Below are 26056 nucleotides of genomic sequence, written 5' to 3'. Positions count from 1 at the left end.
TCCACCCTTCCGGTGTCCACTCTCTTTAGGGGATGTGGGCACAGTCCTAACCCTATTGGTCCCTGTCCTCCAAACCAAGATGGAGGATTCTGCAGGGAAGGGGGTCACTTCAGCTCTGGACAACTTAGGGGTGGGCCTAGCTGGAGTGGTTACTCCTCCCTGTTTTACCTAATTTTCCCGTATGACTTGCCGCCAAAGTGGGGCTTTGTTTGGGGTGGAGGAGGCGGCATTTTCACTAGCTGGAGTGCCATGGGGCACTGAAACAGAAGGCCTGAGCCTTTGAGGCTCACCACCAAGTGTTGCAGTTTCTGCAGGGGGGACTCTGGAGGGGTATATTGCTCATGCAGCTATACCCTCCCCTGAGGTATAGTGCGTTATGGCTGTAAGGCCTGCTAGAGGGGTGGCTTATCTATGCAACAGCAGTGTTTTGTGGGCATGGCACCCTGAGGGGGATGCCATGTTGACTATGCCTTTTTCTCCCCACCAACACACACAAGCTGTAATGGCAGTGTGCATGTGTTAGGTGAGGGGTCCCTTAGGGTGGCACAATACATGCTTCAGCCCTTAGGGGCCCTCCCTGGTCACAGAGCCCTTGGTACCATGGGTACCTTTTACAAGGAACTTAAGTGTGTGCCAGGGGTGTGCCAATTGTGGAAGCAATGGTACAATTTTGGTAAAGAACATTGGTTCTGGGGCCTGGCTTGCAGGATCCCAGCACACTTTCAGTCAAGCCACCATCAATATCAGGCAAAACGTTTGTGCGTGTTGGGGGTGACTGGGGATGGGGGTGGTGGTAATCATGCCAAAAGGGGCACTTTCCTACATACCAGTATCCCCCCGTATGTTGTGAACCAGTGTCTCATTTTGCCTATAACCCTGAAGTAACTTGAATACCATGCGTGACGTGGTCATGTGTATTAAGTTCACCTTCCGTATCACTGCACCTTGGTGAAGCAGACGATATTTCTTGGTAGATTTCTTTAAGTTTAGAGGGGTCAGACAGTGCAGCCTAAATAGTGAGTGTGTCCATGTAACCCTTGTGTTACGTATGACCTTCCTGACTTGGAGGCACGCCGCCTTACAGTCCTTGTCTGTGCAGTTCCAAGTCATTCTTTTCTACTTCTAGATCCATATAGATGCCATGCAAGCCTTTGTCCTTGGGTGGTAAGAATTTGGATTAGTAGTTGAAAAGGGGTGGAAGACCCACTCAAATAATGAACGCAGTGCATGTGAGGGTGAACCACAATGAAAGCTACATTAACCTGTTTTTAACGCTGTGGGAGCTTGGCACAAGAGCAGTCCACTTAACTTCTAGGCAATGTGCATAATATTTATGCAGAACACACTTATTAAGTATAAACACAAGAAAAATCACTAACCAATGTAGAAAAATAGAGCAAAGTTTAATAAATAAAATGACATGAAAACGTACAAAATTAAATCTGGAACCGAAGATCATAATTTTTAAAGTTTTAGGTAAAAATAGCACCAAGAATTACAAAGTGCCACTCACGGTTAGCTTGTTGTGCTAGGTCAGAGGAAAGTCTTGAATTTCAGGCTGACCGGGATGGAGTGCAGTTGGTGTAAGGAAATGCCTCTTTGGCATGGTTACCCCCTGACTTTTTGCCTTTGCTGATGCTATGTTTTGAATTGAAAGTGTGCTGAGGCCTGCTAACCAGACCCCAGCACCAGTGTTCTTTCCCTAACCTGTACTTTTGTTTTCACAATTGGCACACCCTGGCATCCAGGTAAGTCCCTTGTAACTGGTACCCCTGGTACCAAAGGCCCTGATGCCAGGGAAGGTCTCGAAGGGCTGCAGCATATCTTATGCCACCCTGGGGACCCCTCACTCAGCACAGACACACTGCTTGCCAGCTTGTGTGTGCTGGTGGGGACAAAACAAGTAAGTCAACATGGCACTCCCCTCAGGGTGCCATGCCAACCTCACACTGCCTATGCAGTATAGATAAGTCACCCCTCTAGCAGGCCTTACAGCCCTAAGGCAGGGTGCACTATACCATGGGTGAGGGCACCAGTACATGAGTACTGTGCCCCTACAGTGTCTAAGCCAAACCTTAGACATTGTAAGTGCAGGGTAGCCATAAGAGTATATGGTCTGGGAGTCTGTCAAACACGAACTCCACAGCACCATAATGGCTACACTGAAAACCGGGAAGTTTGGTATCAAACCTCTCAGCACAATAAATGCACACTGATGCCAGTGTACATTTTATTGTAAAATACACCCCAGAGGGCACCTTAGAGGTGCCCCCTGAAACTTTATCCAACTACCTGTGTAGGCTGACTGGTTTTAGCAGCCTGCCACACTCGAGACATGTTGCTGGCCACATGGGGAGAGTGCCTTTGTCACTCTATGGCCAGTAACAAAGCCTGCACTGGGTGGAGATGCTATCACCTCCCCCAGGCAGGAGCTGTAACACCTGGCGGTGAGCCTCAAAGGCTCACCCCCTTTGTTCCAGCACCACAGGGCACTCCAGCTAGTGGAGTTGCCCGCCCCCTCCGGCCACGGCCCCACTTTTGGTGGCAAGGCCGGAGGAAATAATGAGAATAACAAGGAGTCGTCACTGGCCAGTCAGGACAGCCCCTAAGGTGTCCTGAGCTGAGGTGACTCTGACTTTTAGAAATCCTCCATCTTTCAGATGGAGGATTCCCCCAATAGGGATAGGAATGTGACCCCCTCCCCTTGGGAGGAGGCACAAAGAGGGTGTACCCACCCTCAGGGCTAGTAGCCATTGGCTACTAACCCCCCAGACCTAAACACGCCCTTAAATTTAGTATTTAAGAGCTCCCCTGAACCTAAGAATCTAGATTCCTGCAACTTACGAAGAAGAGGACTGCTGAGCTGAAAAACCCTGCAGAGAAGAAGACGACACCAACTGCTTTGGCCCCAGCCCTACCGGCCTGTCTCCCTCCTTCAGAAGAAAACTGCTCCAGCGACGCTTTCCCCAGGACCAGCGACCTCTGAATCCTCAGAGGACTGCCCTGCTTCCAAAAGACCAAGAAACTCCCGAGAACAGCGGCCCTGTTCAACAAAGACTGCAACTTTGTTTCCAGAGGAGCAGATTTAAAGACCCCTGCAATCCCCGCAAGAAGCGTGAGACTTGCAACACTGCACCCGGCGACCCCGACTCGACTGGTGGAGAAACAACGCTACAGGGAGGACCCCCCGGCGACTCCAAGACTGTGAGTAACCAAAGTTGTCCCCCCTGAACCCCCACAGTGACGCCTGCAGAGGGAATCCCGAGGCTCCCCCCCCTGACTGCGACTGCCTGACTCTAAAATCCCGACGCCTGGAAAAGACCCTGCACCCGCAGCCCTCAGGACCTGAAGGATCGGAACTCCAGTGCAGGAGTGACCCCCAGGAGGCCCTCTCCCTTGCCCAGGTGGTGGCTACCCCGAGGAGCCCCCCCTTGCCTGCCTGCATCGCTGAAGAGACCCCTTGGTCTCTCATTGAAACCTATTGAAAACCCGACGCATGTTTGCACACTGCACCCGCCGCCCCAGTGCTGCTGAGGGTGTACTTTCTGTGCTGGCTTGTGGTCCCCCCCCCCCCCCCCCCCCCAGTGCCCTACAACACCCCCCTGGGGTCTGCCCTCCGAAGACGCGGGTACTTACCTGCTGGCAGACTGGAACCGGGGCACCCCCTTCTCCATTGAAGCCTATGTGTTTTGGGCACCACTTTGAACTCTGCACCTGACCAGCCCTGAGCTGCTGGTGTGGTGACTTTGGGGTTGCTCTGAACCCCCAACGGTGGGCTACCTTGGACCCCAATTTGAACCCCGTAGGTGGTTTACTTACCTGCAAGAACTAACGATTACTTACCTCCCCTAGGAACTGTGAAAATTGCACTAAGTGTCCACTTTTTAAATAGCTTTGTGTTTTATGTAAAAAGTATTTATGCTATTGTGTAAGGATATGCCTCCTTGGCATGGTTACCCCCTGACTTTTTGCCTTTGCTGATGCTATCTTTTGATTTGAAAGTGTGCTGAGGCCTGCTAGCCAGGCCCCAGCACCAGTGTTCTTTCCCTAAACTGTACTTTTGTTTTACACAATTGGCACACCCTGGCATCCATGTAAGTCCCTTGTAACTGGTACCCCTGGTACCAAGGGCCCTGATGCCAGGGAAGGTCTCTAGGGGCTGCAGCATATCTTATGCCACCCTGGGGACCCCTCACTCAGCACAGACACACTGCTTGCCAGCTTGTGTGTGCTGGTGAGGACAAAACGAGTAAGTCGACATGGCACTCCCCTCAGGGTGCCATGCCAGCCTCACACTGCCTATGCAGTATAGATAAGTCACCCCTCTAGCAGGCCTTACAGCCCTAAGGCAGGGTGCACTATACCATAGGTGAGGGCACCAGTGCATGAGCACTGTGCCCCTATAGTGTCTAAGCAAAACCTTAGACATTATAAGTGCAGGGTAGCCATAAGAGTATATGGTCTGGGAGTCTGTCAAACACGAACTCCACAGCACCATAATGGCTACACTGAAAACTGGGAAGTTTGGTATCAAACTTCTCAGCACAATAAATGCACACTGATGCCAGTGTACATTTTATTGTGAAATACACCCCAGAGGGCACCTTAGAGGTGCCCCCTGAAACCTTAACCAACTACCCGTGTATGCTGACTGGTTTTAGCAGCCTGCCACACTCGAGACATGTTGCTGGCCACATGGGGAGAGTGCCTTTGTCACTCTGTGGCCAGTAACAAAGCCTGCACTGGGTGGAGATGCTATCACCTCCCCCAGGCAGGAGCTGTAACACCTGGCGGTGAGCCTCAAAGGCTCACCCCCTTTGTTCCAGCACCACAGGGCACTCCAGCTAGTGGAGTTGCCCGCCCCCTCTGGCCACGGCCCCACTTTTGGCGGCAAGGCCGGAGGAATTAATGAGAAAAACCAGGAGTCGTCACTGGCCAGTCAGGACAGCCCCTAAGGTGTCCTGAGCTGAAGTGACTCTAACTTTTAGAAATCCTCCATCTTGCAGATGGAGGATTCCCCCAATAGGGATAGGAATGTGACCCCCTCCCCTTGGGAGGAGGCACAAAGAGGGTGTACCCACCCTCAGGGCTGGTAGCCATTGGCTACTAACCCCCCAGACCTAAACACGCCCTTAAATTTAGTATTTAAGGGCTTCCCTGAACCTAAGAATTTAGATTCCTGCAACTTACAGAAGAAGAGGACTGCTGAGCTGAAAAACCCTGCAGAGAAGAAGACACCAACTGCTTTGGCCCCAGCCCTACCGGCCTGTCTCTCTCCTTCAGAAGAAACCTGCTCCAGCGACGCTTTCCCTGGGACCAGCGACCTCTGAATCCTCAGAGGACTGCCCTGCTTCCAAAAGACCAAGAAACTCCCAAGAACAGCGGCCCTGTTCAACAAAGACTGCAACTTTGTATCCAGAGGAGCAGCTTTAAAGACCCCTGCAATCCCCGCAAGAAGCATGAGACTTGCAACACTGCACCCGGCGACCCCGACTCGACTGGTGGAGAACCAACACCTCAGGGAGGACCCTCCGGCGACTCCGAGACCGTGAGTAACCAAAGTTGTCCCCCCTGGGCCCCCACAGCGACGCCTGCAGAGGGAATCCCGAGGCTCCCCCTGACCGCGACTGCCTGACTCTGAAATCCCGACGCCTGGAAAAGACACTGCACCTGCAGCCCCCAGGACCTGAAGGATCCGACCTCCAGTGCAGAAGCGACCCCCAGGTGGCCCTCTCCTTTGCCCAGGTGGTGGCTACCCCGAGGAGCCCCGCCTTGCCTGCCTGCATCGCTGAAGAGACCCCTGGGTCTCCCATTGAAACCTATTGCAAACCCCACGCCTGTTTGCACTCTGTACCCGGCCGCCCCTGTGCCGCTGAGGGTGTACTTTTTATGCTGACTTGTGTGCCCCCGGTACCCTACAAAACCCCCCTGGTCTGCCCTCCGAAGTCCTCGGGTACTTACCTGCTGGCAGACTGGAACCAGGGCACCCCCCTTCTCCATTGAAGCCTATGCGTTTTGGGCACCACTTTGACCTCTGCACCTGACCGGCCCTGAACTGCTGGTGTGGTAACTTTGGGGTTGCCCTGAACCCCCAACGGTGGGCTACTTTGGACCCAACTTTGAACCCTGTAAGTGCTTTACTTACCTGAAAAACTAACAAATACTTACCTCCACCAGGAACTGTCGAATTTTGCAGTGTCTAATTTTAAAATAGCTTACTGTCATTTTTGCCAAAACTGTACATGATATTGTGTTGATTCAAAGTTCCTAAGATACCTCAGTGAAATACCTTTCATTTGAAGTATTACATGTAAATCTTGAACCTGTGGTTCTTAAAATAAACTAAGAAAATATATTTTTCTATATATAAAAAAACCTATTGGCCTGGAATTGTCTCTGAGTGTGTGTGCCTCATTTATTGCCTGTGTGTGTACAACAAATGCTTAACACTACCCTCTGATAAGCCTACTGCTCGACCACGCTACCACAAAATAGAGCATTAGAATTATCTCTTTTTGCCACTATCTTACCTCTAAGGGGAACCCTTGGACTCTGTGCATGCTGTTTCTTACTTTGAAGTAGTACATACAGAGCCAACTTCCTACAGGGTGCGACTAGCCTAATAATGCAACACATCTACTTGCCTAGCTAATTTCCTGCCTGTCCTAGTGCCAAATGGACCTCGGACAGGGGGTGACATTCCCCAGGTATGGGGGATGCCAGGGTCGCCTATTTAAACAGCGGTAGAGACTTTTAAGCCTGCAGCTCAGATATGATGATTAAATAGCTGTTCTGCTGTAGGAGGTGATAACTCCTTCCTCCATGGGAGGCATTGTTTTAGACCTCTGAGAGTGCGATCTCTTGCCGACAGTGAGTCAAACTCGCCTGTGGTGGCAAGCTGGTCGATGCCAATCAGCCAGCACTCTAGAGGACTAGTAGGTTTTCATGGGGCACCTCTAAGATGCCCTCTGTAGACATGTCATATTAAATCCAATACTGACGATAGTCTAGATTTATCAAGACGACGTGTTTTATGCCAAACACCATATGTTTCAGTGAAGCCATTATTTAGCTGGGTAAGTCGTAAAGACCACTGCCTAGTACATACCTTAAGATGGCTTCTCTGTTCACTTGAACTAGACATCACACAGGCATATGTTATCCTGCAGTTATGTTCTCACATATTATATAATGTACCCTACCTTGGGACTTCAAGGCCCGCTGTAGGGGTTACCTACATCTGTTATCTTCAGTGATTTCTTTGTGTTTTCACTCATGGTTTGCACCATGACATGCAACCTGCAGTGGCAGTCTGCATATAATTTGTATGGAAGTCCCTTAGGGTGGCATAATGCATGCTACGGCCCTTAGTGACCCTCTTTAGTACCCATGCCCTTGGTACCAGGGATACCATTTACTAGGCATTTACAGGGGTGCTAAAGTGCTTGCTGATTGGGTTGTAATTAGGTATTTTGTTTTTAGGTGAAAGAACACTGGCACAGGAGCCTAGTTAGCAGTCTTCGGTGTACTAGTCGAAAACCAAGTCTAGCAGTGCAAATGGGGACCTAAAAGTGAGGAGACAACCTGCAAAAAGCCTGGATTCCTACAGCCTTCCTTCAGGACGATTTAAAAGTATTAAAAAGGAATTTATGGGCAGTTGACATAGTTTAAAACTGTACTGCAGGCTGCAGTAGTAGGCGTGGGACATGACTTTCTGTGCTACTTTAAAGGGTGTCACAACTAGGGCTGTTGCCCACTAGGAGCATTTAATTTACAGGTCCCTGGAATATCATTTACTAGGGACTTTTAAGTACATTAAATATGCCAATTAGGTGTAGGCCAATGTTAAGATGTTTTAAAGAGAGATCATAAGCACTTAAGCACTGGGTAAAGTGCCCAGAGTCCAAATGCCAGAAGAAAATAAGTTCAGGCAAAATTAGGAAGTGAGAACAAAAGTTTAGAGAAATACTACACCAAGTATGTCACGTCTAACAAGTGACCTGTGGAAGTTCATTAGCTCTTTTGAGATCTCTTTTACAATTTTTTGTACCAGTCTGCCTTTGTAACTAAGATGCATGCCTCTGTGGGTATAAATCACCCAGATTGTATAGTTTTGGTTAGATCTAACTTTCCATTGTAAGGATGATAATTGCTTTGCATATAAGCCGCTGTACTGACGCACAACTTGATGCTGGTGAACTTTCAATAGAGGGGTGGGAATACTGGCAACGTCCATTGTACACTGTAGTAGCGAGGATCTGTTCTGTGATGGTGGAGTTATGGAGGGCAGCCCATGCCTGTAATGTCACTTTGTCAACTCCTATACCACTTCTCTTGAGTAGCTTTGTGAAATAATATTGTGTATAGTCCTCTAACCTAGCATGCCCCTTAAGATTTCCTCTCTCATTCCAAGACCCACCACCTCGACTTTCATGACCTCTACTTCACCGTTGTTGATTGACCAGCCTGATGTAGAATGTGACTATTAAGGTACTGATTGTACTGAAGCTGCTGTAGCTAAGACCATCCTCTTCCTCAAATGAGTGTCTCCTTAATGGTATGCGTTTGAGACATCTACAGGCACCAAGCTCACTACCACAGGCTGTTGTTATGAAGTCCCTCATGCCAGGTGGTCTACTATGCCCCTCAGCTTATTCTGATTTCCCTGTTGTACACTTCTCTTTAGCCCACCTTTCTAGACCATTGAGTGTACCAAATCCTTCAGCCATGTGTACTCTGCACAACTCACCACTGACCTTGCAGAACCAGGTTACAGGTCTGCTAACTGACTCCTTGATGCCTTAGTCACTGTCATACAGATGCTTTTCACACCCGCAACAAACTATACTGTCCTTTACATTTCATATTGATGTCACTTTTTTGCATCTGCAGTGCAAAATGCTAGTTGAGATTTACGAAACCATGCAAGGGCAGATTTGTGTTGACTTGTGAGGCTGTGGGTAGGCGTTTTGTTAATGGAGCATGGGTGTTTTCATGCAGCCACCTATGTATTTTGAGACTAACCCTTATAAATACTAAAGTAAATACTAAAGACAGTAAACCTTGGTTTGTGCCAAACTGGTGTGCATACCAGAGAGAGGCGTAATGAAGAAAAAATATCTTTAATACTCCTTGTTACTTCTTCTTTCCTTGTGTACTGAATTCTGCATCACATAGACAAAAAGGAATATATTTATAAGGACTGTTTTTATGCTGTAAAGTTTCCCTTCCTGCACAAAAACAATCCTGCCTGTAACACATTACCCTTGCACTTAGGCGCTGGGGGGGCTGAAGAGCACCATTACAATGAGAGAGCAGAAATGCGCCCTTTCTTAGTAGAAACAGCCCATTTCTGCTCTTTGTTACACAACACAGTGCAGCAAGTTTCCTTGCTGCATTGCTTTGCATGAAAGATAACTAAATTCAGGGCCAGCTTTTTAAATGATTAAGACTTTCAGGGTTTTGTGGGGGGTGGGAGAGGGGCAGTACCTAGAAACAGGCTGCAGAGGGGGGGCTCTGGGACAAGTCCTCTAGCTCCCAACAGGGAGCTCAGTCGGTGGGGTCTAGGAGCAGAGAAACACTGCCAGTTGTCGTGGACCCGGGCTGTGGAGCTCTCGTGCAGCGGGGTTTGTTGGTCAGGTATTCCTCCATCAAGGCTCCCACGGTTCTCAAGAGGACCTGCAAGAAGGAGTCAAAACAGGGCAGACGGTCCACTGTCTGTGATGGCCTATGCAATACTGATATCCCTCAATGGCTGGTCTCTGGTTGCGGCTTTTGTGTCCGGGTTGGGCTCAAGCAAGTGTTGGTTGTTGCAAGGGATCCGGGAACCTGGGTATCAGTGCAGGGCAGCTCCTATGGGTCCTGGAATCTTCTCACTTGGTGGGGAGATGAATCTGGCCTCCTGGAGCATGATGACCTCCTCCTGGGCAGCCTCTGTGGCAGTGGACCAAGTGGTTAGCAGAGTGGTCATCCGGACATTGGCGCTTGGTGCCTGCAGGGTGCAGGAAAGTGGCTCCTCCACTTCAAGGGAGATGCTGACAGCTTGGTGAAGTGCTGGAGGCCCTGCGAGGCTTTTGGAGGATGCACAGCTGCAGGACGAGTCGGGCTGTCGCAGTAGTTGGGACCGGAGCAGGTTGGCAGGCAGGGTTTCATGCCAAACTCCGCCAGCAGTCTGCAGTTCTTGCATCTTCAGCTCTTCTTGGACTTCCACTTTTGTCAGCTGAATTTATTCTTCTGGTGTCAGGGCATCACCTAAATACTCAATTTAGGGGAGTGTAGTGTAGTAGCCAGTGGGCTTGGTACCCCTGGGGTGACTACACCCCATATGACCACTTATGTAAGGAGTGGGCATGGCCCGTCCCAGAGTTCCTTGTTCCACAGAACTCAAGATGGTGGAACACTTCTTTTGTGGAGAACATCTGGCTGCCAACCTTAAGGGTGTGACTAGCCTGGTAATGCACCACGCATACATGCATAGCTAATTTCCTGCATGTCTTGGTGGCAAATGGGCCACAGGGTCAGGGGTGGCAACTCTGGGTAAGCCAGAGTTGCATATAAAAGGCGGCCAGGCTTTGAAGTTCCTGGCTTTGGTATGCAGATTCACAAGCCATTGTGTTAGAGGCGGTGAGAACACCTTCTCCAGAGCAGACATTGTTTCTGGCTTCTGAGAACACTGGCTCTCACCTCCAGAGGGTCAGAAACATGTCTGTGGTGACAGGTGTAGGAGGCTGGCTCAGTTAAAGATGTACACCTCTGGTGTGGCACCCTGTACTGAGTCCGGGCAACCATTAGTGATATTGAATAGGTGTCCAGATAGCAGAAGCTCTCTAGGGGTAGCTGAGACGAGCAGCTGAAGCTTATCCAGGAGGAATGCTAAACACTTGCAATACCACAGTAGTCTGACAGTAACTCACTCACAAGAAAGAACCCCACAAGTGTTGCAAAAATAAAGGATTCTTTATGACCGCACTACTACTACTAGACAGACATTAGTATATCTTCCTTTGGCGATACCTACACGCAATAGATACGCAAAATAATGAACAGAAGTAGCATAAAATATACAGGGCCCTATGGGAGGGCCAAACCATATACAAGAAAGTGGAATGTGAAATAGTGAACCCAACCAAGGTAAGTGTGATAGTTAGCTAGAGGCTTAGGGGTAGATAGTAAACACCAGAGGTAAGTACGTTAAGTGTCCCCAGCGACCAGGTACAAGGTAGTTACCCACCCAGTTGTCCCATAGGCTAACACAGAGAGGTGTGGTTGGACTTTGTGGGATTCAGAACCCTTCCCAGGGCCTCTCTCCGAAGTCAGTGGATGCCTAGGATTGTCCAGCTGTTCGTGGACTAGGCTGGTGGAACCCAGGGATGGATCTTGGACGTGGAGGAGCTGCAAAGGAAAGGGACAGAGTCCAACACCCTGGGTGGTGCAGGTGGCAATTCCCACCCTCCTAGAGGTGATGTTCCTGCAAGTCGGTGAAAAAAGAAGTCCAGCTGCGGGATCCAGGAGCTGCTGAAGGTCCCAAGAGTCACTGTAAGGAAATGCCTCCTTGGCATGGTTGCCCCCTGACTTTTTGCCTTTGCTGATGCTATGTTTACAATTGAAAGTGTGCTGAGGCCTGCTAACCAGGCCCCAGCACCAGTGTTCTTTCCCTAACCTGTACTTTTGTATCCACAATTGGCAGACCCTGGCATCCAGATAAGTCCCTTGTAACTGGTACTTCTAGTACCAAGGGCCCTGATGCCAAGGAAGGTCTCTAAGGGCTGCAGCATGTCTTATGCCACCCTGGAGACCTCTCACTCAGCACAGACACCCTGCTTGCCAGCTTGTGTGTGCTAGTGAGGACAAAACGAGTAAGTCGACATGGCACTCCCCTCAGGGTGCCATGCCAGCCTCTCACTGCCTATGCAGTATAGGTAAGACACCCCTCTAGCAGGCCTTACAGCCCTAAGGCAGGGTGCACTATACCATAGGTGAGGGTACCAGTGCATGAGCATGGTACCCCTACAGTGTCTAAACAAAACCTTAGACATTGTAAGTGCAGGGTAGCCATAAGAGTATATGGTCTGGGAGTTTGTCAAACACGAACTCCACAGCACCATAATGGCTACACTGAAAACTGGGAAGTTTGGTATCAAACTTCTCAGCACAATAAATGCACACTGATGCCAGTGTACATTTTATTGTAAAATACACCACAGAGGGCACCTTAGAGGTGCCCCCTGAAACTTAACCGACTATCTGTGTAGGCTGACTAGTTTTAGCAGCCTGCCACAAACCGAGACATGTTGCTGGCCCCATGGGGAGAGTGCCTTTGTCACTCTGAGGCCAGTAACAAAGCCTGCACTGGGTGGAGATGCTAACACCTCCCCCAGGCAGGAATTGTCACACCTGGCGGTGAGCCTCAAAGGCTCACCTCCTTTGTGCCAACCCAGCAGGACACTCCAGCTAGTGGAGTTGCCCGCCCCCTCCGGCCAGGCCCCACTTTTGGCGGCAAGGCCGGAGAAAATAATGAGAAAAACAAGGAGGAGTCACTGGCCAGTCAGGACAGCCCCTAAGGTGTCCTGAGCTGAAGTGACTCTAACTTTTAGAAATCCTCCATCTTGCAGATGGAGGATTCCCCCAATAGGGTTAGGATTGTGACCCCCTCCCCTTGGGAGGAGGCACAAAGAGGGTGTACCCACCCTCAGGGCTAGTAGCCATTGGCTACTAACCCCCCAGACCTAAACACGCCCTTAAATTTAGTATTTAAGGGCTACCCTGAACCCTAGAAAATTAGATTCCTGCAACTACAAGAAGAAGGACTGCCTAGCTGAAAACCCCTGCAGAGGAAGACCAGAAGACGACAACTGCCTTGGCTCCAGAAACTCACCGGCCTGTCTCCTGCCTTCCAAAGATCCTGCTCCAGCGACGCCTTCCAAAGGGACCAGCGACCTCGACATCCTCTGAGGACTGCCCCTGCTTCGAAAAGACAAGAAACTCCCGAGGACAGCGGACCTGCTCCAAGAAAAGCTGCAACTTTGTTTCCAGCAGCTTTAAAGAACCCTGCAAGCTCCCCGCAAGAAGCGTGAGACTTGCAACACTGCACCCGGCGACCCCGACTCGGCTTGTGGCGATCCAACACCTCAGGAGGGACCCCAGGACTACTCTAAGACTGTGAGTACAAAAACCTGTCCCCCCTGAGCCCCCACAGCGCCGCCTGCAGAGGGAATCCCGAGGCTTCCCCTGACCGCGACTCTTTGAATCCTACGTCCCGACACCTGGGAGAGACCCTGCACCCGCAGCCCCCAGGACCTGAAGGACCGGACTTTCACTGGAGGAGTGACCCCCAGGAGTCCCTCTCCCTTGATCAAGTGGAGGTTTCCCCGAGGAACCCCCCCCTTGCCTGCCTGCAGCGCTGAAGAGATCCCTAGATCTCCCATTGACTTCCATTACAAACCCGACGCTTGTTTCTACACTGCACCCGGCCGCCCCCGCGCTGCTGAGGGTGAAATTTCTGTGTGGGCTTGTGTCCCCCTCGGTGCCCTACAAAACCCCCCTGGTCTGCCCTCCGAAGACGCGGGTACTTACCTGCAAGCAGACCGGAACCGGGGCACCCCCTTCTCTCCATTCTAGCCTATGTGTTTTGGGCACCACTTTGAACTCTGCACCTGACCGGCCCTGAGCTGCTGGTGTGGTGACTTTGGGGTTGCTCTGAACCCCCAACGGTGGGCTACCTTGGACCAAGAACTAAGCCCTGTAAGTGTCTTACTTACCTGGTTAACCTAACAAATACTTACCTCCCCTAGGAACTGTGAAAATTGCACTAAGTGTCCACTTTTAAAACAGCTATTTGGGAATAACTTGAAAAGTATACATGCAATTTTGATGATTTGAAGTTCCTAAAGTACTTACCTGCAATACCTTTCGAATGAGATATTACATGTAGAATTTGAACCTGTGGTTCTTAAAATAAACTAAGAAAAGATATTTTTCTATACAAAAACCTATTGGCTGGATTTGTCTCTGAGTGTGTGTACCTCATTTATTGTCTATGTGTATGTACAACAAATGCTTAACACTACTCCTTGGATAAGCCTACTGCTCGACCACACTACCACAAAATAGAGCATTAGTATTATCTATTTTTACCACTATTTTACCTCTAAGGGGAACCCTTGGACTCTGTGCATGCTATTCCTTACTTTGAAATAGCACATACAGAGCCAACTTCCTACATTGGTGGATCAGCGGTGGGGTACAAGACTTTGCATTTGCTGGACTACTCAGCCAATACCTGATCACACGACAAATTCCAAAATTGTCATTAGAAATTCATTTTTGCAATTTGAAATTTTTCTAAATTCTTAAAAGTCCTGCTAGGGCCTTGTGTGTTAAGTCCCTGTTTAGCATTGTCTTTTAGAGTTAAAAGTTTGTTAAAAGTTTGAAATTAGATTCTAGAAACAGTTTTAGATTCTTTAAAAAGTCTTCCAACTCTTACCAAAATAATGTCTGATACAGAGATGAATGTGGTGGAACTCGACACCACACCTTACCTCCATCTTAAGATGAGGGAGCTAAGGTCTCTCTGTAATATCAAAAAAATAACCATTGGCTCCAGACCTACCAAAATTCAGCTCCAGGAGCTGTTGGCAGAGTTTGAAAAAGCCAACCCCTCTGATGATGACCTCACAGAGGAAGAAATTAGTGACTTGGAGGCCAATGTCCCTCCTCCAGTCCTAAATAGGGAGAACAGGACCCCTCAAGTCCTGTCTCCAACTGTGTTAGTCAGAAATAGTGAGTCCCTCACAGGAGGGTCCCACATTTCTGAAATCACTGAGGATGCTCTCAGTGAAGATGACCTCCTGTTAGCCAGGATGGCCAAAAGATTGGCTTTAGAGAGACAGCTCCTAGCCATAGAAAGGGAAAGACAAGAGATGGGCCTAGGACCCATCAATGGTGGCAGCAATATAAATAGGGTCAGAGATTCTCCTGACATGTTAAAAATCCCCAAAGGGATTGTGACAAAATTTGAAGATGGTGATGACATCACCAAGTGGTTCACAGCTTTTGAGAGGGCTTGTGTAACCAGAAAAGTGAACAGATCTCACTGGGGTGCTCTCCTTTGGGAAATGTTCACTGGAAAGTGTAGGGATGGACTCCTCACACTCTCTGGAAAAGATGCAGAATCTTATGACCTCATGAAGGGTACCCTGATTGAGGGCTTTGGATTCTCCACTGAGGAGTACAGGATTAGGTTCAGGGGGGCTCAAAAATCCTCGAGCCAGACCTGGGTTGACTTTGTTGACTTCTCAGTGAAAACACTAGATGGTTGGATTCAAGGCAGTGGTGTAAGTAATTATGATGGGCTGTACAATTTATTTGTGAAAGAACACCTATTGAGTAATTGTTTCAATGATAAACTGCATCAGCATCTGGTAGACCTAGGACCAATTTCTCCCCAAGAATTGGGAAAGAAGGCGGACCATTGGGTCAAGACAAGGGTGTCCAAGACTTCAACAGGGGGTGACCAAAAGAAAGGGGTCACAAAGACTCCCCAGGGGAAGGGTGATGAGACAACCAAAACTAAAAATAGTAAAGAGACTTCTACAGGCCCCCAAAAACCTGCACAGGAGGGTGGGCCCAGAGCCTCTTCACAAAACAATGGGTACAAGGGTAAAAACTTTGATCCCAAAAAGGCCTGGTGTCATAGCTGTAAACAGCATGGACACCAAACTGGAGACAAGGCCTGTCCCAAGAAAGGTTCCACTCCAAACTCCCATCCAGGTAACACTGGTATGGCTAGTCTCCAAGTGGGATCAACAGTGTGCCCAGAGCAAATCATGGTCCACACTGAAGCTACTCTAGTTTCTGAGGGTGGGGTGGATTTAGCCACACTAGCTGTCTGGCCGCCTAACATGCAAAAATACAGACAGCAACTCTTAATTAATGGGACTAGAATAGAGGGCCTGAGGGATACAGGTGCCAGTGTCACCATGGTGACAGAGAAACTGGTTTCCCCTGGCCAATACCTGACTGGAAAAACTTACACAGTCACCAACGCTGACAATCAGAGAAAAGTACATCCCATGGCAATGGTTACTTTAGAATGGGGAGGGGTCAATGGCCTGAAACAGGTGGTGGTCTCCTCAAATATCCCAGTGGACTGTCTGCTTGGAAATGACCTGGAGTCCTCAGCATGGGCTGAGGTAGAGCTAAGAACCCATGCAGCAATGCTGGGTATCCCTGAACTGGTGTGTGTGAAAACAAGAGCACAATGCAAGGCACAGGGTGAACAAGTAGAGCTGGAGTCTGGAAGAATGGCCCAGCCTACCAAGAGAACAGGAAAGTCAGTTGGGAAACCAACTACAACACAGCAAAAGAAAGGGAACCTCTCTTCTCAGGAAGAAGTTCTGCCCTCTGAGGGAACTGAGCCTTTGGAGCTTGAACCTTATCAGGTTGAGCTCTTAGGCCCAGGGGGACCCTCAAGGGAGGAGCTGTGTAAGGGACAGGAAACCTGTCCCTCTCTTGAAGGCCTTAGGCAGCAAGCTGCTGAAGAGTCCAAAGGCAAGAAAAATGGAACGCACAGGGTCTATTGGGAAGATGGACTCCTGTACACTGAGGCCAGAGACCCCAAACCTGGTGCCACTAGGAGAGTGGTAGTGCCTCAGCTGTTCAGGAAGTTCATCCTAACATTGGCCCATGACATTCCCCTTGCTGGACATTTGGGACAAACCAAGACGTGGGAGAGGTTAGTCAACCACTTCTACTGGCCCAATATGTCCAACATGGTTAAGGAGTTTTGCCTCTCCTGCCCCACCTGTCAAGCCAGTGGTAAGACAGGTGGACATCCAAAGGCCCCCCTCATTCCACTTCCAGTGGTGGGGGTTCCCTTTGAAAGAGTGGGTGTGGACATAGTTGGTCCACTGGAACCTCCCACAGCCTCAGGAAATATGTATATCCTGGTAGTAGTGGATCATGCTACCAGGTATCCTGAAGCTATTCCCCTTAGGTCGACTACTGCCCCTGCAGTAGCCAAGGCCCTCATTGGTATCTTTACCAGAGTGGGTTTCCCTAAGGAGGTGGTGTCTGACAGAGGTACCAACTTCATGTCAGCATACCTAAAGCACATGTGGAATGAGTGTGGAGTGACTTATAAATTCACTACACCATACCATCCACAAACTAATGGCTTGGTTGAGAGATTCAACAAGACATTAAAAGGCATGATCATGGGGCTCCCAGAAAAGCTCAAAAGGAGATGGGATGTCCTCTTGCCATGTCTGCTTTTCGCTTACAGAGAGGTGCCACAGAAGGGAGTAGGATTCTCACCCTTTGAACTTCTGTTTGGTCATCCTGTAAGGGGACCACTTGCCCTTGTTAAAGAAGGCTGGGAGAGACCTCTCCATGAGCCTAAACAGGACATAGTGGACTATGTACTTGGCCTTCGCTCTAGAATGGCAGAGTACATGGAAAAGGCAACCAAAAACCTTGAGGCCAGCCAACGGCTCCAGAAGTTTTGGTATGACCAAAAGGCTGCACTGGTTGAGTTCCAACCAGGGCAGAAAGTCTGGGTTCTGGAGCCTGTGGCTCCCAGGGCACTCCAGGACAAATGGAGTGGCCCTTACCCAGTACTAGAGAGGAAGAGTCAGGTCACCTACTTGGTGGACCTGGGCACAAGCAGGAGCCCCAAGAGGGTGATCCATGTAAACCGCCTTAAGCTCTTCCACGACAGGGCTGATGTCAATCTGTTGATGGTAACAGATGAGGATCAGGAGGCAGAGAGTGAACCTCTCCCTGATCTTCTGTCATCAGACCCAAAAGATGGCACAGTAGATGGAGTGATCTACTCAGACACCCTCTCTGGCCAACAGCAAGCTGATTGTAGGAGAGTCCTACAACAGTTTCCTGAACTCTTCTCCCTAACCCCTGGTCAGACACACCTGTGTACCCATGATGTGGACACAGGAGACAGCATGCCTGTCAAGAACAAAATCTTTAGACAGTCTGACCATGTTAAGGAAAGCATCAAGGTGGAAGTCCACAAGATGCTGGAATTGGGAGTGATTGAGCGCTCTGACAGCCCCTGGGCTAGCCCAGTGGTCTTAGTCCCCAAACCTCACACCAAAGATGGAAAGAAAGAGATGAGGTTTTGTGTGGACTACAGAGGGCTCAATTCTGTCACCAAGACAGATGCTCATCCAATCCCAAGAGCTGATGAGCTCATAGACAAATTAGGTGCTGCCAAATTCTTAAGTACCTTTGACTTAACAGCAGGGTACTGGCAAATAAAAATGGCACCTGGAGCAAAAGAGAAAACAGCATTCTCCACACCTGATGGGCATTATCAGTTTACTGTTATGCCCTTTGGTTTAAAGAATGCCCCTGCCACCTTCCAAAGGTTGGTGAATCAAGTCCTTGCTGGCTTGGAGTCCTTTAGCACAGCTTATCTTGATGATATTGCTGTCTTCAGCTCCACCTGGCAGGATCACCTGGTCCACCTGAAGAAGGTTTTGAAGGCTCTGCAATCTGCAGGCCTCTCTATCAAGGCATCCAAATGCCAGATAGGGCAGGGAACTGTGGTTTACTTGGGACACCTTGTAGGTGGAGGCCAAGTTCAGCCACTCCAACCCAAGATCCAGACTATTCTGGACTGGGTAGCTCCAAAAACCCAGACTCAAGTCAGGGCATTCCTTGGCTTGACTGGGTATTACAGGAGGTTTGTGAAGGGATATGGATCCATTGTGACAGCCCTCACTGAACTCACCTCCAAGAAAATGCCCAAGAAGGTGAACTGGACTGTGGAATGCCAACAGGCCTTTGACACCCTGAAACAAGCAATGTGCTCAGCACCAGTTCTAAAAGCTCCAGATTATTCTAAGCAGTTCATTGTGCAGACTGATGCCTCTGAACATGGGATAGGGGCAGTTTTGTCCCAAACAAATGATGATGGCCTTGACCAGCCTGTTGCTTTCATTAGCAGGAGGTTACTCCCCAGGGAGCAGCGTTGGAGTGCCATTGAGAGGGAGGCCTTTGCTGTGGTTTGGTCCCTGAAGAAGCTGAGACCATACCTCTTTGGGACTCACTTCCTAGTTCAAACTGACCACAGACCTCTCAAATGGCTGATGCAAATGAAAGGTGAAAATCCTAAACTGTTGAGGTGGTCCATATCCCTACAGGGAATGGACTTTATAGTGGAACACAGACCTGGGACTGCCCATGCCAATGCAGATGGCCTTTCCAGGTTCTTCCACTTAGAAAATGAAGACTCTCTTGGGAAAGGTTAGTCTCATCCTCTTTCGTTTGGGGGGGGGTTGTGTAAGGAAATGCCTCCTTGGCATGGTTGCCCCCTGACTTTTTGCCTTTGCTGATGCTATGTTTACAATTGAAAGTGTGCTGAGGCCTGCTAACCAGGCCCCAGCACCAGTGTTCTTTCCCTAACCTGTACTTTTGTATCCACAATTGGCAGACCCTGGCATCCAGATAAGTCCCTTGTAACTGGTACTTCTAGTACCAAGGGCCCTGATGCCAAGGAAGGTCTCTAAGGGCTGCAGCATGTCTTATGCCACCCTGGAGACCTCTCACTCAGCACAGACACCCTGCTTGCCAGCTTGTGTGTGCTAGTGAGGACAAAACGAGTAAGTCGACATGGCACTCCCCTCAGGGTGCCATGCCAGCCTCTCACTGCCTATGCAGTATAGGTAAGACACCCCTCTAGCAGGCCTTACAGCCCTAAGGCAGGGTGCACTATACCATAGGTGAGGGTACCAGTGCATGAGCATGGTACCCCTACAGTGTCTAAACAAAACCTTAGACATTGTAAGTGCAGGGTAGCCATAAGAGTATATGGTCTGGGAGTTTGTCAAACACGAACTCCACAGCACCATAATGGCTACACTGAAAACTGGGAAGTTTGGTATCAAACTTCTCAGCACAATAAATGCACACTGATGCCAGTGTACATTTTATTGTAAAATACACCACAGAGGGCACCTTAGAGGTGCCCCCTGAAACTTAACCGACTATCTGTGTAGGCTGACTAGTTTTAGCAGCCTGCCACAAACCGAGACATGTTGCTGGCCCCATGGGGAGAGTGCCTTTGTCACTCTGAGGCCAGTAACAAAGCCTGCACTGGGTGGAGATGCTAACACCTCCCCCAGGCAGGAATTGTCACACCTGGCGGTGAGCCTCAAAGGCTCACCTCCTTTGTGCCAACCCAGCAGGACAGTCCAGCTAGTGGAGTTGCCCGCCCCCTCCGGCCAGGCCCCACTTTTGGCGGCAAGGCCGGAGAAAATAATGAGAAAAACAAGGAGGAGTCACTGGCCAGTCAGGACAGCCCCTAAGGTGTCCTGAGCTGAAGTGACTCTAACTTTTAGAAATCCTCCATCTTGCAGATGGAGGATTCCCCCAATAGGGTTAGGATTGTGACCCCCTCCCCTTGGGAGGAGGCACAAAGAGGGTGTACCCACCCTCAGGGCTAGTAGCCATTGGCTACTAACCCCCCAGACCTAAACACGCCCTTAAATTTAGTATTTAAGGGCTACCCTGAACCCTAGAAAATTAGATTCCTGCAACTACAAGAAGAAGGACTGCCTAGCTGAAAACCCCTGCAGAGGAAGACCAGAAGACGACAACTGCCTTGGCTCCAGAAACTCACCGGCCTGTCTCCTGCCTTCCAAAGATCCTGCTCCAGCGACGCCTTCCAAAGGGACCAGCGACCTCGATATCCTCTGAGGACTGCCCCTGCTTCGAAAAGACAAGAAACTCCCGAGGACAGCGGACCTGCTCCAAGAAAAGCTGCAACTTTGTTTCCAGCAGCTTTAAAGAACCCTGCAAGCTCCCCGCAAGAAGCGTGAGACTTGCAACACTGCACCCGGCGACCCCGACTCGGCTGGTGGCGATCCAACACCTCAGGAGGGACCCCAGGACTACTCTAAGACTGTGAGTACAAAAACCTGTCCCCCCTGAGCCCCCACAGCGCCGCCTGCAGAGGGAATCCCGAGGCTTCCCCTGACCGCGACTCTTTGAATCCTACGTCCCGACACCTGGGAGAGACCCTGCACCCGCAGCCCCCAGGACCTGAAGGACCGGACTTTCACTGGAGGAGTGACCCCCAGGAGTCCCTCTCCCTTGATCAAGTGGAGGTTTCCCCGAGGAACCCCCCCCTTGCCTGCCTGCAGCGCTGAAGAGATCCCTAGATCTCCCATTGACTTCCATTACAAACCCGACGCTTGTTTCTACACTGCACCCGGCCGCCCCCGCGCTGCTGAGGGTGAAATTTCTGTGTGGGCTTGTGTCCCCCTCGGTGCCCTACAAAACCCCCCTGGTCTGCCCTCCGAAGACGCGGGTACTTACCTGCAAGCAGACCGGAACCGGGGCACCCCCTTCTCTCCATTCTAGCCTATGTGTTTTGGGCACCACTTTGAACTCTGCACCTGACCGGCCCTGAGCTGCTGGTGTGGTGACTTTGGGGTTGCTCTGAACCCCCAACGGTGGGCTACCTTGGACCAAGAACTAAGCCCTGTAAGTGTCTTACTTACCTGGTTAACCTAACAAATACTTACCTCCCCTAGGAACTGTGAAAATTGCACTAAGTGTCCACTTTTAAAACAGCTATTTGGGAATAACTTGAAAAGTATACATGCAATTTTGATGATTTGAAGTTCCTAAAGTACTTACCTGCAATACCTTTCGAATGAGATATTACATGTAGAATTTGAACCTGTGGTTCTTAAAATAAACTAAGAAAATATATTTTTCTATACAAAAACCTATTGGCTGGATTTGTCTCTGAGTGTGTGTACCTCATTTATTGTCTATGTGTATGTACAACAAATGCTTAACACTACTCCTTGGATAAGCCTACTGCTCGACCACACTACCACAAAATAGAGCATTAGTATTATCTATTTTTACCACTATTTTACCTCTAAGGGGAACCCTTGGACTCTGTGCATGCTATTCCTTACTTTGAAATAGCACATACAGAGCCAACTTCCTACAGTCACCTACAAGTTGTCCCTCAACGGTCGCAGGATTGTAGGATGGTCATTGAGCAGCCAGGTCACCAACAAGCACAAATACAAGCAGGAGCTGAAGGAGTATTTGCAACAAAATTTTGGGGAATAATAAGGTCCAGTAGACTCTACCTAGGAGGGGGAGTCAGGACTGGCCTTCAGCACACAGGAAGGCCAGCAGAAGCTGATGGAGCCCCCACGTGTGACCCACAGGCGATGGACACAGGGAGTCACAAGGAGGCCTCACAGGACAACAAAAACAGAAGTCCCATGCCACAGGAGTTGCAGAACAGGGGCTGATCTAAGAGTTGCAGAGTGCTGGAGGCTGGGACTTTGTGGCACCTGAAGATCTCCTGGAGGAAGAGTCCGCAAGCCTTGGCAAGTGCAAAAGTGTCTGTGCAGGGGATTTCCAGTCCAGTGGCAGGAGCAGTTGGTCAGAAGACAAGCAGGACCTACAGGAAGCTACAGACTCAACACCTGTGAAGCAGAGCCTTTAGATGTTTGTGGAACAGTAGACCCCACCAGCTGGTCAACGTAGTCTTAAGGTGCCTGCGGTTGTAGGGGAGTGACTCCGTCACTCCAAGTGAGATTCCTTCGTACTTCCAGGTGCAAACAGTTTTTGTGACCCTGGAGGATGCACAGCCTTGGATGTGGCAGAATTCGTGCAGGATCCGGAGAAACAATGTTGCAATGGGAGCCTTCCCACCAGAAGCAGACGTGTTTCGGTTCCAAAGCAGACCAGCAGCAGTTCCAGAGGCCAGGAGCAGAAGATTTATTGCAAAGAGTTCCTTGGAGAATCTTGATTGATGCATCGGAGGACCCACCCATTGGTGAGCCCTTAAGTAACCCCAAAAGGGGGTTGGTCACTCTCTGAAGTGACCCACCTATCAGAGGAGATCAGGGACATCATTTACCTGGCCTAACGAATCAGATGCTCCCAGGAGCCTCTGCCCATCCTGTTGTCAAGATAGCAGAATCAAGTGGTCATCTGGCAGAGCTCTGTGCGCCTCACTAGGGAAGGAGCTGCAGGTTGAGGGGGGAGAGGGACGGTCTTTTCCCATGTCCTTTGTGTAGTTTTGTGCCAGATCGAAACCTGGCGGTTCCTGAACTGGTGCAAACCTGATTATGCAAGGAGGGCACCAAATGTGCCCTTCAAATCAAAGCAGTCTGGTGGTGCTCAGAGGCCACCCCAGCCCGTGGACACCTAATACACAGGGGGAGGTGGTCACACTTCTCCCTTGCAGGAAATCCTTTGTTCTGGCTCTCCGGCCTGAGCCTGGCTCGCCAGCAGGAGGGCAGAACAGTGTCTGAGGTCAGCAGCAGCACGGGCTGGCAGCTACACACCCTAAGGCTGCACAGACAAAAATGGAAGATCCTCTAAGGAACCACCAGAGTACATGGTATAATGCAACAAGCACTTCAATCGGTGTAGTTGCACGATTCCTACATGTTTGATGCCAAAAATGCCTAGGTTCGGAGAGGCCATTATGTAGTTGGACCACTCTTGTGTTGACCAGTGCCCACTACATACCTTAAGATGGCTTCCCCACACTTACAAAGTCCAGGAATTGGCCTGGGGTCTTTAGGGGCTCCCTGCTCATGCAGGTGTGTCCTCCCGCTTAGGAACAGGCACCCTGCCCTTGGGCTGATGGGCCTACCGTAGGGGTGATGTATAGGGTCTAAGTGCAGTGACCAGGTTCTGTGGTTTAAGGATGCCTGCACCATTTCACGCAGGCTGTAATGGCAGGCCTGCTGTCACAGTTTGCATGGGCTCCCATGGGTGGGACAATACATGCTGCAGCCTATTTGGAACCCCTGGTGTACCAGTGCCCTGGGCACCTAGGTACCATATTTTCGGGGCTTACATGGGTGCACCAGTATGTCAGTTGTAGTTGTTTTAAGTTTACCAGTGGGGTCCTGGTTAGCAGGATCCCAGTGAACTACAGTCTAAGCACATTGACATCCGGCAAAATGTAGGGGTAACTATGCTAGAAAGATGGCACATTCCTACAATAGGCTGGTCAGTACTAGTGAACCAGCACACTAGAGGGCTAGTGTGTTACAGGGGGCACCTCTAAGGTGCCCTCTGAGTGCATGTCATAATAAATGAAATGCTGGCATTAGTATGGATTTATTAAAATGTGGTGTTTGATATCAAGCACCATAGGTTTCAGTGATGCCATTATGTAGCTGGGGAACCTGTTAGGACGAGTGACCAGTACATACCTCAAGAGGGCTTCCCTGCTCACTTGAAACATCTAGTAATCAAATTAGTCATCACAGGGACATATCTGCTCATGCGCAGATATGCCTTCACATCAAATATAATGCGCAGATGTGTCCTCACGTCAAATATAATGCCTGCGTTAGCGCTCTAGTCCTGCTGGAGTGGTGACTTGCATATATTTAGATGCAGTGATTCGGGCGTGGCACACAATGTGTGTACCCTGTGTTGTGTGTTCACTCATGGCTTGCACCATGTTATGCAGTTGGCGATGCCAAGCTGTTTGCAACTTTTAGAGTGGCCCCATAGTGTGGCACCATACATGCTGCATCCCTTAGGGACCCTCTGCTACGCAGACCCCAAGTACCATGGGTACCATGTACTAGGGAATTACATAGGTTACTAGTGTGTGTGTCAGTTGTACACAATTAGACCTTTTACCTCGTTTCAGGGAAAGAGCACTGGTACTGGGGACCTGTTTAGCAGGACTTCAGTGCACATTCAGTCAAAAAAAACCTCAGTGCCAGTGGCCAGAAGTGGTGGAAGGTGACCATGTCCAAAAGAGGCACTTTCCTACAGTCCTGGTTTAGCCTTTTTGTTTTTTATGATGAGCTTGCTGTTCCATGCATTTTTTAATAAATAATAAGACATCCCATGCTGAAGGATAAAATGCTTATGTCCAATGGATAATAATTCCTTTTCAGAGCTTTTTCTTTAAAAAAAATAAATCTGTGAAACAGTCACTTGCTACGACCTCAGAATCTCTTACTCACCAGTGTTGTAGGCATTTAGATCATCTTCTGTCTCCATAAGCTTCTTCACATCCCTTAACCCTTAATGTAATGGCTTCTTATTTTTATTGTGGCTTGTGTAATTGTCTTTTCATGCCGTTTGTGAGTTTGGGATGCAAAGGACCAGCAGTAAATCAATATATAAGAGATTTTTCCAGTTTTGTATTCAGTTCAGTATGTGTTTGATTCAACAGCATATTGTGCATTGCTCAATACCTCAATAGTTGGCTGTTTTTATTACGTACAAAAAACCTATGTATGTCTTTTCCAAAGTACGATATAGAGAATGCAGTTTGGCAGAGCATCAAAACATGATTAGTTCTTGAACCCTTCATAATGTATGTGAGCTTGTTTAATGTGAACTGCATATCCAATATTTACTTTCCAGTGTAATGTTTGTTATGAAAAACTGTCTTGTGTGTCCTTGCCATTTTTACACCTTATTCAGGCTGATGCTGGGTTATATTTCTTTAACTTTCTAAATGTAATTGGGCCATTTTTTAATCTTCAGTTGGCAGTTCTGCAAGTAACAGTGCCTCCAGGAGAGAGTCTCTGTCTGCTACCTCTGAATTGTACAAACGGTCTGGTAGCAGCCTAGCTTCCATCGGGCAACCATTTTACAATAGCCTCGGATTTTCTTCTTCTCCAAGTCCACTTGGTATGCCTCTGCAAAGCCAAACTCCAGGACATTCACTTACCCCACCACCATCGCTTTCATCGCATGGATCCTCGTCCAGTTTGCATTTAGGTAAAATTAAGTATTCTTTTTTTTGCATGTTAGTGTTTAAATACATGAATATGTTAGTCTAGTACACCATGCCCCAACTTGTATTATGATTTTGTTGCTGTTATACTAGATATCCAATTTGTTTTTATCACATTGTACGTCTGACACACTGAGCCTCAATGTTCTTTAGATGTGACTGTTATGGTGTTTTATTACTTTTCCCCAATCTTGAATACCTTTTTTGGTTGCACTGTATATGCTATGTATTTAAGTTCCTCCTTTGTGTGTACATGATATATAAACTAAAGTACACTTG

The 26056-nt window shown here is 49.1% G+C and overlaps 1 protein-coding gene across 4 annotated transcripts in view; it reads left to right on the top strand.

Moving 5' to 3' along the window:
• The window catches only part of PUM2 (pumilio RNA binding family member 2), a 783590-nt gene that overhangs the window by 360967 nt on the left and 396567 nt on the right, over positions 1-26056 (top strand). For all 4 annotated transcript variants that reach the window (XM_069235995.1, XM_069235994.1, XM_069235993.1 and 1 more), the window contains exon 13: positions 25525-25761. In XM_069235995.1, coding sequence (XP_069092096.1) covers positions 25525-25761 — 237 coding nt within the window. The remainder of the gene's footprint in view (positions 1-25524; positions 25762-26056) is intronic.

The sequence above is a fragment of the Pleurodeles waltl genome, chromosome 5, assembly GCF_031143425.1.
Source record: "Pleurodeles waltl isolate 20211129_DDA chromosome 5, aPleWal1.hap1.20221129, whole genome shotgun sequence".
Taxonomy (NCBI): Eukaryota; Metazoa; Chordata; class Amphibia; order Caudata; family Salamandridae; genus Pleurodeles; species Pleurodeles waltl.
The sequence above is the reverse complement of the archived record's forward strand: the minus strand, read 5'-3'. Positions and strand labels throughout refer to the sequence as shown.